Here is a 15,022-nt window from a genome sequence, read left to right as displayed (position 1 = left end):
GCGCAATGATGGCGGGTGGCAGCCCCCAGCCAATCAGCGTTACTCGTGTTGCTGGCGCCCTCCCTCCGGCGCCATCGGCCAATCCGCGCGAGGAGCGCCCGCCACCGACCGGCGCCTCTCTTCCGTCACCCGCGCGCCGGAAGTAAGCTGGAGGGGGGGCGGGCCGTCCGGCCGCGCTCCGCCAGTCGGCGAGGCAGGAAGCGGCGCGGCCGACCAATGGGGGGGGGGGGGGGGGGGGGGGCAGCGGGCGGGCGCGCGCGGCCGGCGGCGATGATCGAGCAGCACAAGCGGAAGGTCCCGGGCGGCGGCCCCGGCCCTGGCCCCGGCCCCGCTCCCGCCCCCGGCCCCGGCGCCGCCCCCGGCCCCGGCCCCGGTCCCGGCCCCGGCCCCGGCCCCGGCCCCGACCTCCCGCTCGTGCCCGTGGCGGCCAAGCGGCCCCGCCATGAACTGCCGGGGGCGCCGGGCAGCGGCGGCGGCAGCGGCGGGGGCGGCGGGGGCGGCGGAGGAGCAGGAGGAGGAGGAGCAGGAGCAGGAGCAGGAGGAGGGCAGCCCCCCCCCCGGGGCCCTGCTGCAGGCGGTACGGCGAGCGGGGGAAGGCCCGTGGGGGGATTAGTGGGGGGCAGGGGGATGGCGGGAGGAGAAGGCCGGAGAGGGGTGAAGCGGGGAGGGGAAGAGGCCCGTGAGGGGCTGGCGGGGTCCTGGCCGTGCCCCAGGGGTGCCCCTTGTTCCCCTCCATGGCATCCCCTCACCCGCCCCTTCCCCCGTTGCCTCCGGCAGGGCCCGCCGCGCTGCTCCTCCCTGCAGGCCCCCATCATGCTGCTCTCGGGGCACGAAGGAGAGGTGTACTGCTGCAAGTTCCACCCCAACGGCAACACCCTCGCCTCCGCCGGCTTCGACAGGCTCATCCGTGAGTACCAGGCTCCCCTGTCCCAGCCAGCGCTGCGCGGGGCTGGGGCTCGGGCTCGTACGATTTCAGGCCGTTGTGCTGTGACAGGGTTTCATCTCAGCCGTCAAGCTTGCTGGGTCCTAGGAGTGAAGTGCTTCAGCAAGAGGGGAGCAAGAAACTTTTTGTCGCTCCTCTGGCTGGTCACTGTCCTGCTGTCACATGCCTTGATGGTCACAGCCCGGTGTTCCCAGGACCCTCGCGCAGGTTACCATCGGTCTGCGTTTGACTGCAGCCATCGCAGAAATGCAGTTTTTAATGGTTTGGGTTGCTGAGGTGAAGGTTATTATTTTCCTTTATAAATTCAACTTCATCTAAGCCCATACATCAGCTCAAATCAGCTGTCTGTCTTTCCGGGGCTCACACGCTGTATTTTATGGGCACACGTCAGCCAGGACTGGAAACGATTCTGGTGACAATACGTGGTTCTTTTTGCTGAATTCCCAGAGAATCACTCCATCCACAGCACAGAGGTGTTTCCTGTACTTACTTCTCCCTTCCTTTCCCCCAGTGCTGTGGAATGTCTATGGGGACTGCGATAACTACGCCACACTGAAGGGACACAGTGGGGCAGTTATGGAGCTGCACTATAACACAGATGGCAGGTAAGCGGTGTGCAGACGTCTTTCGGCCTCAGGCCCAGCTCTTTCGGAAGGAAGGTGCTTTCTGCTGGCCAGCGTCTCATTGCTCCTGCTCAGTCCATGTACGGCGAATGCTTGTGGTGTGGCTTTCCCAGATAAGGAGTGGTGCCTGTTTGAGATTAAGAAAAAGGATCTGGAGTCACCCATGACTGACCAGTGCCCTTGATTCCAGTCTTGAGGAACAGAGGGAAGTTAGGGGCAGTCATCTGGGAGGCACTGGGGAGGGAAAGAAAACAAGTGGGATATTTGCTAATTTAAAAGACGGCTCCGCTATTGCATCTGAGCTATTGCCCCTGAGCTTTCTCTCCTGTGTTCATCCCAAATAGTGTTTGAGAAGGTGCAAAACCAATCTATATGTATCTAGAAATGGGGTTGAGTTGGAGTTCTTCCAGCGTAGCTGCTCCACTGTCAGTCAGCCTCCCCTGAAACACCACCTTTGTCTTGGCATATGGGGGAGTTTCTTCTCCATGGTGTATTTCTACTGAATATTTCCAGCTTTGATCACAGAACTTGAGAGTAAAAAAGGTGGGAGGGGAGAAATGTTTCCAAAATTGAGAACCTCACAGCGATTCTTCTCCGCAGCATGCTCTTCTCAGCATCCACAGACAAAACTGTGGCTGTGTGGGATAGTGAGACTGGAGAGAGAGTGAAAAGACTGAAGGGCCATACCTCGTTCGTTAACTCCTGTTACCCAGCGAGGCGAGGACCCCAGCTTGTCTGTACAGGCAGCGATGATGGGACAGTGAAGGTCAGTATATTGTGTAAGGGGATAGTCTGGAATGAAAGTAAGAAAGGATTTTTGAAAGAATATTTGGGGTCTTCCCATTTAAGTGGGCTAAATTTAGCCTTTCATTACTCTTATACTTTTGTTATCTAATAACTTGATTTCAGAAATAAAAAATTTGAAATAAAATTTGCTCTTTTTTTTCAGTAAGTCTTTGGGGGGGGGGTGAAGAAGATTCATTTTGCTCAGTTGTACTTTTTCCACTGCACTGCATTAACAAAATATGAGAAAGGTGAGCCGTTAATGAAATCTCGCACACTAGCCCCTTATTCCCTCTCTTGAACTCCTGTGCTCCACTCCACACTCTTACTATGTTTTTTATAGAGATCTCCTGAGATCTAAAAGAGGGGATTTCAGGAGAGCGTGCTGAGTCTCTGCCAAGTATCTGTGCAACTTCCTGTAATTTTATCATTAAATATCTCTATGCAACTTTTACAACTGCCGTGTTTTTTCAGCTGTGGGATATCAGGAAAAAAGCTGCTGTTCAGACATTTCAGAACACGTACCAGGTCTTGGCTGTAACTTTCAATGACACCAGTGATCAGATCATATCCGGAGGCATCGACAACGATATTAAGGTAGGACGCCTGTGTCCTCGTGTGCCTTTCCGACCACGCACACCTTTTCCATCCCGTTACATCTTGCATTCGTCAAGGACAAAAGTGGAGGTCTGTTGGTTAATTTTACAGTCACAAGAACCACGCAGACCTGCTGTGTCTGACCTCGCTGTTGATAGAGGGCCAATAAACTCTTGAGTGAGTTGCTCCAGGGCTGTTTGGCATGTGACAGCCTGGGCAGCCCTGGCATTCCTGGCCAGGCGTCCCAGCACTGCTGTCACCTGCTGGAGCCGATATGGTATGCTGGCTCTTCTGGCAGCTTGTGCCCGTCTTGGAGGCTGTAGAACCATATATGAGGTAAACTAAAGAAAATGTGGTGACACATCCACACTCTGCCCTCTGCTCCAGTTTGCAACTTGCTTTGTCACCTGCTAGTGTGGAAAGTTCTTATTTAAGAGCGAGCTCAGTGTTTCATTGAGCTGGTAACTGAGATTCTCCTGATAGCTGTACGGTTCAGTCTGTCTTACTGTCCTCTTAGCCTTGGGCTCCAGCCTGACCTAGGCGTGGGGAGCATGTGCTTGTCAGAGAGCCATCACTAAGTGTAGCACTGACATGACATCTGTTCCAACACACCCCTTGAATGACTGCCCCTCTTCGGGAAAGAACAGCGTGAAATTTTGGAGATTGGACAACTGCTGCTCTGTGCCATCAGTCAGTGGAATTTGGGAGCTGGGGGAGCTATAGCCAGATAGAGGGGGATTCCTGCATGCATGGGGCTGCTGGCATTTAACTTCTTGGTTGTTGGACAAGTTCGGTAAGAAGTCTTCTAATGGGAAAATTCCATTTTTCCTACAACACACATTAAATTTTAGCCTCATATTTTAGCCATTCAGACCCCACCAACTGGAATAAAAAGCTGATGTCATCAGCTGACTGATCAGTACCTGTGTGAAACGCTTTGGAAATAGCAGTTCCAACAGTCTTGCCTGTCTTTTTGTTAAATGGCAATGTTGTGTCTGAAAGGTGTGGGACCTTCGCCAGAACAAGCTCACTTACACGATGAGAGGACACGCAGACTCAGTGACAGGCCTCAGCCTGAGTTCAGAAGGCTCCTACCTGCTCTCCAACGCAATGGACAACACAGGTATGTCCTACCTGATGTGAGAGCACAGCTGTAAGGTGCTGCTCTCTTACACTAGCTTTGCATGGTGTTTGGGAAGGAACAGCTCAAATTGTATGACGTAGAAAAACAAGAGCCAGACGTGGGGATAGGCTGAAGGGAGTTTGGCTCCAGAGATAAAGCTTGAATTCTTGTTACGCTGGTGACAGTCGTGTCTTTTGCAGGGAGGGAGCAGCTGCATCAGAAGGGTTTGTCACGTCTCCCGAAGGGCAGTGAGGACACAAGCTATGGCACACGTTATTTACGCAGACAGTTGAACGCAGTCTCAGTCTGGCTCTTGTCAGGGCGGTTTGGCTGTTTCCCCGCAGCAGGGAATGACAGCACAGTTTCCAAACTGCCTGTCTCCTGTGTGGGGGTGCTCAGCGAAGCTGATCTGATTAGAAGCGTGATCATGGAGTGTGTTAGAATAAAGCAAATGCTCATGTAAGGAGATGGTGGCTCGTTTGTGTAAGAGTTGTTTTGGATTTTCCCCCTCCTGTTGGCAGTGGTCTTGGTGTAATTACAAATTTCTGCATTTGACCTTTCATATCAAAGCTTTCTGCAGGGGAAAGCTGCTGGTTTCCTTTTGCTTCTGGGGAAACATAGGCATGAAGAGAACAAGGAGCATGACCAGGTCTTTGCTCATTAGCAGTGTGTCTTAGGAAAAGGAGCATTTTCAGAAGCTGACCTTGCCCCCATGCCTCTGCCATCTTCAGCTAATTACTGTGAGCTCTCTGTTGCAGTTCGCATCTGGGATGTGCGACCGTTTGCCCCTAAAGAGAGATGTGTAAAGATTTTCCAGGGGAACGTACATAATTTTGAAAAGGTGAGTGTACTGGAGACCAAAACATGATTATTTGTAAAATGCTGCTGCTATTAACTTTTCTGTAAATTGGTTTTTAAATTCAAGTTTAAACCAGAAAGGCTTTAATAAGAACTCAAAGAAAGATTAATGCACAAAGTGGGATTCCAATTAAAGCTGCAGTAACAAGATTTCTTTGCTCGGTTCAGCTGTAATTAGCTGTAAATTAAGTATTTTCTACATTTACTATCTACTTTGTGTAAAATAACAAGGCACTGGATGTTTCCAGCAATAAAATAAAATCTGTAATTACCATCTCATCTTCTGAAGGGAGATCATTAAAGTGGTGCTTGTGATATTTAAAGTCTCGTGGTGATTTTAATTCAAGTAGAAGGGGAAAACTAAATCTTTCTTTGGAAATACATCTGTGCATGTTCTTTTATTTTAGAATCTTTTGAGGTGCTCTTGGTCCCCGGATGGGAGTAAAATCGCAGGGGGATCAGCCGACAGGTGAGTTACCACTCAATTCCAAACAGTTTTGCAGGCACTCCTGAAATGAGTTGGATCATGTCCAAAATGAATCTGAAGACTCAGAATTGTGCATAGAGGTGTGAAGACCCGAACAAACCTCTGTGATCTTCTGTGAACGTTGTCTGCCCTGATTACAATAGTGATGCCTTTATATTGCCTTTGTGTCAGTGGAGGAGCAGTGTATAGTTGTAAAATCTTCTTATTATTGTCAAAAGCTGACTAGAGACCTGCATTGCTGCTTATGTTCAGCCACAGGATCCAACACCAGGACCACCGGATGACAGGAGCATGGCTGTCCGTGAACTAGGTCCCTTGTGGTTGGACTGGTAGATGCTTGCAAGCATCTTCGAGACACAGGGAGTCTGGGGGAGTGTGTGTAGTGTGGGGGTTATACTGACAAGGACCACAAATACCAGTTAAATTGCTGCAGGACAGCTTGCAGGAAGCACCAGTGGTGTTCGAAGGATCGTTCTTGCTCCTTACTTTAATTAATGCATAAGGAGAAATAAAGATCTGACTAAATTAGCACATATTGGACTTTTAAATTAGATATTTTATAAACTAAGGCAACTGAGGAGTAAAACAGGTAGAGGGAGGAAGCCAGCAGAGGGTCCATGCCAGACACTGAAGGTCACCGTGAAGGATACCAACCTCCGCTGGAACAAATCCAGACAGACTCTCAATGACATCGCAACAGGAATTCCTGCAGGCCAGAGTCCAGGGCATGGAGCAGTAGTAATCAGCAAATTAATGAATTTCTGATAGAGGATAGGGAGAACTTTAGTTCTCGCTGTCCAGATATAGTGGGGCCAGCTGTCACAGCAAGTGGCTGAGACATGACTCTCCTTTCCAGTCCTGCTGGGCAGTAACGGCGGTGCACGTGGTGGAGGAATGCCTGTGTATCAGCCCGCTGAGGCTGTGGCTGATCCATTCAGCAGCAAAGTATGGCTGCAAGTCTTAGGCCATTAGGTTAGTTCTGCAGATGCTGATGTAGCTCTGTGGTCTGACAGCAACTTCGTTGTGGCATTCGTGGGCAAAAGCACACAGCCAGGTCCAGGGGCAGTTTAGACAAGGCTGCTCAAATCTTTCTGCTATCTCTGAGCTTTAGATACTTTTTTTGAGGAGTGTCAGCTGGGAAAGCAAAGTAAGATTAAACAAACATTTCATTTGTCTGAGTACAAAATAGTTCCACAGTGATTACTCTTCCTCTGCATTATATGGAGTGTGTGTGTGTATGTTGGAGGGACAATTACCTGAATTTTTTTTTTGCTGTTGAGCCCTTCAGAAGGGTTATAGTAAAATCAACTACTTAAAGTGCTTGCCTGCTTTGCCATACCAGATTAAAAACACAACAGCAGAACACTTTGAGAAAGCATTCGATACAATTCTTGCCTGCTAGATAAAAAAGTTGTGCTTGAAGAAATGCTGCTTTAAGTAACATGACTTAAGTTGTAGGCTTGAATTTTTCCCTTTTATGTGTTTCAAGCAAATAAGTCAAAGAATAGCACCAGCCTGAAAATGAGTGCTCTTAACGAAGCAGGTCTGCCCTGTGTTGGTATCCACTGTCCTCTCTATCTAGCCAGCAAGTGTTATAAATTATTCAGTGCTTTTTTTGAGGGGGGGAAAGAAGTTCAGTTCTATTTTAACTAAAAGACAAGCTAAATGTACAAGCAAATCTCATTCTTCATCCGGTCTGCAAAGCCCTGACAAATGGAAAGGAACAGGTGAAACTGAGGAACCCGTTGTTGATGGCATTGCATAAGCCTGAAGGGGTCCAGCCTTGGTATTCAGAGCCTGGGCTGCGTGCGGGGCTGATGATACCTAGTATGTTTGAGTTCATGCCGGTGAGACATGGGGATGCACAGTGGCATTCGCAGTGACCTTCCTTTGGAGGAGTGTAATGCTGTAGATTGATTTTACACGTGTTTTACGGGCTGTCCCCCGTGCCCTCACCCTCTGCAGTGCCCTGTAAATAGTCATAGTGATGCCTCTGGGGCATGCAGGCAGCAGAGCTGCCCTTCATGCCAAACCCAGCCAATTACTGCCCTGCCGCTTCCCTTTTTTGCCCTGGCAGATTCTGTTTTAGCTGCCAGTCAGCTCTCTCAAGAGCAAAATGAGAAGGCAGAGTGAACGTAATCCATAACTGGCAGCTTTCCCCAGCCACCAATTTTTTTGTAGAGCTGGGAACCTTGTAACAAATGCCATTTCATGTGGCGAGGCCGTTGTGATTGGAAGGGAGGCATGCACCGTTCCTGCGCAGGTGGGGTGCAGCATCACCTTGCCTGGGTTGTAGAATGTTGCTCAGGGCTCTTCTTGTTTTGATGTATTAAAAAATGCCACTCACTCCTTCAGATACTCACCATAAGCAGGGTCAAAGCATCGCTCTGCTTCCCAATAGAGCTTTTGTGCAGCCACTGCACTGTGCAGGCAGCAGTCAACACCCATGAGGGACAAGCAGTGATCTTGGGGTACAGCATGATTTACAGCAAGGCACTGTTTTCCCCCACTCTGAGACTATTTATAGGAGTAATCTGGAAGCTGATCTGTGCCAGCAGTTTTTCTGACCTCCTGTCTGAAGGACCCCGTTGGCTTCTGCGCTGCCTTTCAGCCAAGGTGCAGTGCTCAGGCAGGACCTGGCCAGTGGCAGGTGCCCACGGTGAGGCCTGCAGGAGGTTAATCAAAGGGCTCGGTGCAATCTGATTGGCCCTCTAATAAATGCTGGGAAGTGGATCATGACTTTAATGGCACAGCAGAAAGAAATCCATATATAAAGCTGTTGGCTGTGAGGGATTACACTGCAGCAGGGGCTGGGAGGGCACCTCGGCTCCTTACTGCTTGCCAGTCAGTGCAAACCAACAGTGACCACAGGCAGGTATTTGTGAGGGCAAGAACCCTCTTCCCCACTCCCAATGCTAATTTTCTCCCTTAGCCCACTGTGTTGGCTGCTGTATTGAGGGTCTCTACGGCCTCATGCTTCCAAATCCATCTCTATGCCACGAGGGGTGAAATGGGGCTGCTGTGCTGTGACGCCAACGAGGCTTTTGACACCAAATTGACATGTTAGCTCGTACCTGCTCAGACCTCTGCTCTTCTGGATTTGGCAGTGTAGTGTTTTGCTCCTGAGAAGCTCCTTGTTTATCCACACTAAGAGCTGCATCTATTTCAGCCCAGATGGTGGAACTGCTGCAGGAATAAGCTGTTGGTGTGGGGGGCACCTGCTTTCCCTTCTCAAATGCCTGCACTCATAATGACTCTCTTGTAGGTTTGTCTATGTGTGGGACACCACATCCAGGAGGATTTTGTACAAGCTGCCAGGCCATGCCGGGTCGGTGAACGAACTAGCTTTCCATCCGGAGGAACCCATTAGTAAGTCCTCCCCACTGCAAGTTGTCAAGGGAAGTAGTTTCAGGGCTGGCTGAACTGCTGATCCTCTGGAAAATGGCCCCTAAATTGCCTGTGGCCCAGAACACCGAGTATGAGACAAATTTAGGGGTAGCAGACTCCTGCTTGCTCCTCTCCCATAGATAGGACTTGGGCTGGCTGTGCCTGGGGTCCTGGCCTGAGCGCAGGGGCTCTGCTTCTGTGTCCTGCCCAGGGGGAGACCTGGGTGGGGGCACCCATACAGCAGCAGGGTGGCTGGTGGTCTGGGCTGTTGGTCACCTGCGGGTGGCCATGAGCTGTGGCTTGGCTACCGCTGCCTAGGGCTTGTCCAGACTCCCTCCCAAGGGCCGTGCAAAAAGTTTTTGGGGTACCTGGGTTTGGACACCAGGGATATAACCATACATTTGGTGATCACATGAGGACAGCGATCACCTGGGAGCACGTCTCCAGCCCGGGGTCTCTTAACTTACCCAAAAGCTGTAGGAAGCAAAGGAGGCTCTTTGTGCAGCAGGTTTCGTCCCCATTCTAGAGGTGTCCAGCATGTGGCACCACATATCAGCGCTGTGTGAGACAATGCTTGTGGTGGCTTTTTCAGAACCATTTTAACCACTGTGCATTAGGTGAGACCAGATTTCCTCTCAGTTACTTGGCGCAGCATGAGGCCCAGGCAGGACCGCAGGGTGCTGTTTGTTTCTATGGAAACGCTTGCACCACCGGCCAGGTCACCGCATTGCTCCAGCAAAAAATTGACACAAGTCAACCCCAAAGTGAGGCCAAGAGCTCGGTTGTGCCGAGGATGACAGTCTCTGCAGCAGGGCAGTGAGTTATGAGTTTGTTCCTTGGTTATTCATTGCCCTGTCTTCAGATTGGAGACTGCTGGAAGAGCGGAGCGCTCTCTGCTCCTGTTTGGAGCGAATTGTTTGCAATTGTATTCTGCTGAGCTCCTCTTTGTGAATCAATCACTCAGCTTAAAATAAAAATTAAAAACCCATCCAGGCGTTGCAAGCAAGTTTTGCAATTGATTTCTGTTAACATCTGGGAACGTTAATCTAGTAAATTGCTGCACCCACTCCATGATACTCATCTGCACGAGAGGGTGCATGGGGAGCCAAAATGAGGCAAGATGACAGACACCAGTCTGTGAGTTCTTGTAGAAATCCCCCAAATCACTCCTGGACTTGAATGAAACCATTGTCAGTGTCAAGAGCAGTGCTTCTGGGTCATTCTTTTGATGCTTGTGTCTTGAATCCCCTGAAGAGCCTTTTCTGAGTTAAGGTGGTTCAGTGGCGTGTTGGGTGCCAGCTCCATTTTGCCTGTTCTGATAAAATAGTAACATCCCGGTGAGGCTTTCCTGGCCAGCCTGTGCCCTCTAGCGGCATGCAGTCCCGATGGCAGTGCCCGGTTTGCAATCTGAATGCTCCTTGCAATGAAAATAGTGCTTCAGGATGCTTGAGAGCGTTAACAGCGTGTTTATATGCCTCTCTTTACCATTTTAATGCTTAGACATTACAGGCAGTATGCTGTTATGCCTGCCTTGGGACAGTGGAATGGCAGCCACAACACACAGCGTGTGATTAGGTATTGGAGTAGTAATTCCATGAAGTGTTTTTAGGGAGCAAATGAAATTTGGCTTTCTAGATCACTTACAGCAAGCGAAATGAGTAGTTTGATTCAAATGATGTGTCATTAGTGGAGGTCTCAAACTGTTGTGTTTAATTTTCATATTCCTCCCTTCCCCCCTCTCTCTCCCTCAGTACTCTCCGCATCCAGCGACAAAAGACTGTATATGGGGGAGATCCAGTGAAGCTGACAAGGAGATGGTGGGATTTGTGCCCTCACGATCCTTGGTTTACAAAAGTTGGATTGACTTGCTTCTCACCGGTGCCAGGCCCTCTCACGCTTGTGGCAGTGGGAAAATGTTGAAGCAGCTTGATGTGACAAGTTGCCCTCTTGCAGGCTGTAATGTCTGCGTGGTCTTGCTGTACGCTTTTTTCCACCCCCCACCTTCTTTGGGGAGGAAGAAAAATTTGGAATTGAAAGGAATTTGGTTTTGGCTGTACCACCGACTATTAAACCTTACCCAGATCACTTGAAATTGGTAACATTTGTTTAAAGTCCATATGTGGCTTGTATATTCCCTGTCCGGTTTCTGTTGTTTTTTTATACGGTCAAAACTGAAATAGATACCTTTTTACAAGAACTGTGTGGTGGGATTTATTGTTCTGTTTTACTTTTTTGTTGTACAATACTAAATCAAGGCCCTCACTTGTATATAACCCAGGGAAACCATAGACATTAAGTTCATATAATCATAGAACGGTTTGGTTTGGTAGGGACCTTAAAGATCATCTAGTTCCACCGCCCCTGCCATGGGCAGGGACACCTTCCACTAGACCAGGTCACTCAAAGCCCCATCCAGCCTGGCCTTGAACACTTGCAGGGATGGGGCAGCCACAACCTCTCTGGGCAACCTGTTCCAGTGTCTCACCACCCTCACAGTGAAGAACTTCTTCCTTACATCTAATCTAAATCTACCCTTTTTCACTTTAAAGCCATTACCCCTCATCCTGTCACTACATGCCCTTGTAAAAAGTCCCTCTCCAGCTTTCTTGTTAGCCCCCTTTAGGTACTGGCAGGCTGCTTTAAGGTCTGCCTGGAGCCTTTTCTTCTCCAGGCTGAACAACCCCAACTCTCTCAGCCTTTCTCCAAAGCAGAGGTGCTCCAGCCCTCTGATCATCTTCGTGGGCCTCCTCAGGACTCACTCCAACAGGTCCATGTCCACCTTATGTTGGGGGCCCCAGAGCTGGACACAGTACTGCAGGTGGGGTCTCACGAGAGCGAGTAGAGGAGGAGAATCACCTCCCTCGACCTGCTGGTCACGATTCTTTTGATGCAGCCCAGGGTATGGTGGGCTTTCTGGGCTGCGAGCACACATTGCTGGGTAATGTTGAGCTGCTTGTCAACCAACACCCCCAAGTCCTTCTGCTCAGGGCTGCTCTCAATTCATTCTCTGCCCAGCCTGTATTTGCACTTGGGATTGCCCCAACCCATGTGCAGGACCTTGCACTTGGCCTGGTTGAACTTCATGAGGTTCACATGAGCCCACCTTTCAAACCTGTCTCGGTCCCTCTGGATGGCATCCCTTCCCTCCAAGTGTGTCGACAGTCGTTGGCAAACTTACTGAGGGTGCGCTCAATCCCACTGTCCATGTCACTGACAAAGATGTTAAACAGCACTGGTCCCAATACTGACCCCTGAGGAGCGCCACTTGTATTCAGAAAAGCAGCTTTATTTTTTATTCATGGCAATAAAAATGACCACATGAAATAATTATTGGGCTACTGCTGAATCCTATTTTCATGTTTTGGGTAAAATCCAGCCTTCTGCTATAAGTAGGTGTAAAGGGAGTGAGTTTTCTGTGGCAGGCACAGCGTATTTGGTGCTCAGCAGTGGGGGAACCGGACTGGCTGTGTGTCCCCTCTGCCCAGCCAGGCTGGTGGGACGGTGGTACAAGACAGCGGCAGGTCCTCGAGCAGCTTAGATCCGTACCTCATATACCTCTGGCTGAGTGCTGAGACAACGCAAGGGTGCCTGCACCCTGCCTCAGCTTCAGTGGGGGAGACCTCAGCTTCTGCCAGGTCTTGCCCTACAGCCACAGACCCACTGCCTGGCCGACTGCTTGCTGTGCCCCAGCCCCAGGGTTCAGGCCACGAGGGAATGGTCTGCACTGGCTTTTTTGGCCAAGGCTGAAACCAGCATCAAGCCCTTGACTGGGGACTGAGCCTCAGCTGGGCTTTGTGAGAGCACGCAAGGCGGGGTTCCCTGTGCCATGGGTTGTTGTCTGATGTTAATTAACTTGCCATGAAGAGTAGTACGTGCTGCATTTCTCTTCTGATTGTGTCCATCTCAGCTTTCATCCTTTTTTTCTCCCCCATTCCCCCCCCCCACACACAATATGCTCCCTTGGTTCAGGTTGTATTGGGCGTTTCTCACCTCTCGCTGCCTTTCTGCCCCATCCCGGAGGAGGCTTCTTGAGAGCTGCAGTTCAGCTGGGATTCTGGAGCGTGGACACGAGATGCTCCCACCCCAGCAGTGCCGTGCCGTGGGACTGTCCTGCGTGGTCTTGGCCGGCCTTTGACCAGGACGAATCTGCTGCAGCCACCAGGTATTTAAGAGCTGGAAAATGGGTGCAGTTTGTGCAGTGAAAAGGGAAGTACCACAGGGTTCCCTTGAGGGTATTTCTTGTCCCTGCTTGCCCTGCTGTGGGCAGAAGAGAAAAGCTGGAGGATGGCATGCTTGGGGCCAAAACAGACCCATCAGCTTTTAAGGAGGCAGGGAAATGTAGCTGCATGTTCCTCGGGAGGCGAGATGATATCTCCTGGGCTTGGAGTGTGTGGGACTGTCCCTGGTCCCTGTCACCTGGGACAGTTCCTGTCCCAGCGCCATGTCCTTCTGTCGGCAGATGGCTGCAGGCTGCCCCATCCCTTGGGGATGCGGGACCTCACTCACCACGGTGTTTCTCTTGAAGCCCTTGGGGCTGGAGCAGAACTGGTCTCTGCTCGTGGTTCCTAAATCATTGCAAAGTGACTTTGGGTGCAGACAGGGACGGGCTGGAGAGCACGGATGGGTTTAACCGTCAGGAAACCATTGACCCCAACTGTGCCTCCTTCACTGACCCTCCTCATCCATGGGATGATGGATTCAAGCATCAGATCTGAATGCTGAGACTCAGCAGAGCTCCAGGTTCACATCTAGGGAAGATCAGCTTCACCGGCACAGGTCTGGTCCCCGTTGGCTGCCGACATCCACCTCCCATCATCCCCCCAACTCCCACCAGGAACGGCAGGCAGGAGCCCGCAGGAACAGAGAGAACGCTGCAGTTGTCCCTGTCCATCTGTCCCCGCAGGGGGAACTGTGCACGGCTGGAGCCAGGCATCGGGGAGGTGATGGTGCAGACACAGGAAGACCCATCGCCAGATCATGGTGAATGAATGTATCTGAACGCAAACAAATCACCCTTCAGCTGAAGAGGTGGGCGGAGAGAGCTGGAGACAGGGGGAAGATTTATTTTTAACTCTGCAGAGTATTAAATAACGTGCCCTGAAACACATGTAAATAAGAGCTGGGACTCCAGCCAGGAGCGCCACGATTCAGGACCGACCTCCCTGGGGCCACTGGAGCAGGAGCCCTGCGCCCAGGCACCAACACCATGCCTCTGTCCCCTCACTGAGGGCTGTTGGGCAAGGAGGGTGCCGGCACATGGATTTAGTGCTTAATTAGACCCTGTTACAATCCTCGAGGGTTTATGGTTTTGTTTGAATATATGCCCAAGTGTCAGAGGGAAGAGAGACTCTTGGGCCTGAGCCAGCGATGCCAGGATAACCCTGCAGTTTACTGAATCTTGCTTGTTTAAAAGAAGAAAAAAAGGTTTGGTTTTTTTTCCTAATTCCCAACCCAGGAATCTGCAGGGAAATAAGGGAGGGGCGTCTCTCTCCCCCTGCCCTGAGTCCTGGAGGGTTTTGTTGGGCAGGGGTTGCTGTGCCCAGGGTCCCACAGAGCCTGGGGGTCCCATGCAGAACACACGGCAGCTGGAAGCTCCCAGCGTCGGGCAGTGGGGGCTGGATGGATCCGCACCCCACCCACGGGCAAGCGTCGGCGCGGATGTCCGTGGAGCCATGACCCAGATCGGGTAAATGATCCGGATTAACACTAAATCCCCCAGCCCCGAGGGAGCAGCCGGGCACATCGAGCCAGGCACCGGGGCAGGCGGATGGTTTGCTTTGAGGGCATCTCCCTGCTGAATGCACTGCTGGCACCTGAGCACTAGCAAACTCGCCGCAGCAGTGAGCACCCAGCCCAGCTTCCCCGGCAGGTCCTTGTGCCCATCCCAGTGCTGTGAGAGAAATCTCTGTTCCCCAGCTCCAGGGAACCTGTGGATCAAATAAGTATTCGATACCAGTGGAGGGTGAGGAGGGAGACACGGACAGGGGCAGCTCTGAGTTACCGCTGCCAATTAATGTCTGCAATTAGGGCTGGATCGATGCCCACCTGCCTGTGTTGGTGACGGATTGGACCATGTGCCGACGTCCCAGCCCCTGGGGAGAGCTGAAAGCTGATTTAGGAGAAGCACCTACCTGCTCTTAAGGGGACATGTGTTCAGTGGATCGTAACAACGGCGCTGTCAGGACAATTTGTGGATTTAATGCAATTTGCTACAGGGAGAT

General features: G+C 51.1%; 1 protein-coding gene across 3 annotated transcripts; it reads left to right on the top strand.

Moving 5' to 3' along the window:
• Positions 1-217: 217 nt before the first annotated feature.
• Positions 218-10,998, top strand: SNRNP40 (small nuclear ribonucleoprotein U5 subunit 40). 3 transcript variants are annotated; one of them, XM_030038845.2, is made up of 11 exons: positions 221-507; positions 545-577; positions 778-907; positions 1,455-1,548; positions 2,167-2,332; positions 2,824-2,946; positions 3,949-4,069; positions 4,828-4,910; positions 5,335-5,396; positions 8,680-8,783; positions 10,553-10,998. In XM_030038845.2, the coding sequence occupies exons 1-11, from the start codon at positions 271-273 to the stop codon at positions 10,600-10,602; spliced, it is 1,203 nt and encodes a 400-aa protein (XP_029894705.1). In that variant the 5' UTR covers positions 221-270; the 3' UTR covers positions 10,603-10,998. The 3 variants fall into 3 exon arrangements, with proteins under 3 accessions (XP_040985237.1, XP_029894705.1, XP_029894704.1); XM_030038844.2 differs by having other exon boundaries at positions 223-577; XM_041129303.1 differs by lacking the exons at positions 4,828-4,910; positions 5,335-5,396; positions 8,680-8,783; positions 10,553-10,998 and adding an exon at positions 4,270-4,765 and having other exon boundaries at positions 218-577.
• The last annotated feature ends 4,024 nt before the right edge of the window (positions 10,999-15,022 follow it).

The sequence above is a fragment of the Aquila chrysaetos genome, chromosome 16, assembly GCF_900496995.4.
Source record: "Aquila chrysaetos chrysaetos chromosome 16, bAquChr1.4, whole genome shotgun sequence".
NCBI lineage: Eukaryota > Metazoa > Chordata > Aves > Accipitriformes > Accipitridae > Aquila > Aquila chrysaetos.
The sequence above is the reverse complement of the archived record's forward strand: the minus strand, read 5'-3'. Positions and strand labels throughout refer to the sequence as shown.

Excerpts from the sequence above, each read along its gene's own strand:
- SNRNP40 (XM_030038845.2), top strand. The coding sequence starts at position 271 with ATGATCGAGCAGCACAAGCGGAAGGTCCCGGGCGGCGGCCCCGGCCCT. Across the intron at positions 578-777 it reads CCGGGGCCCTGCTGCAGGCG|GGCCCGCCGCGCTGCTCCTC; the intron begins GTACGGCGAGCG and ends TGCCTCCGGCAG. Across the intron at positions 4,070-4,827 it reads CAACGCAATGGACAACACAG|TTCGCATCTGGGATGTGCGA; the intron begins GTATGTCCTACC and ends TCTCTGTTGCAG.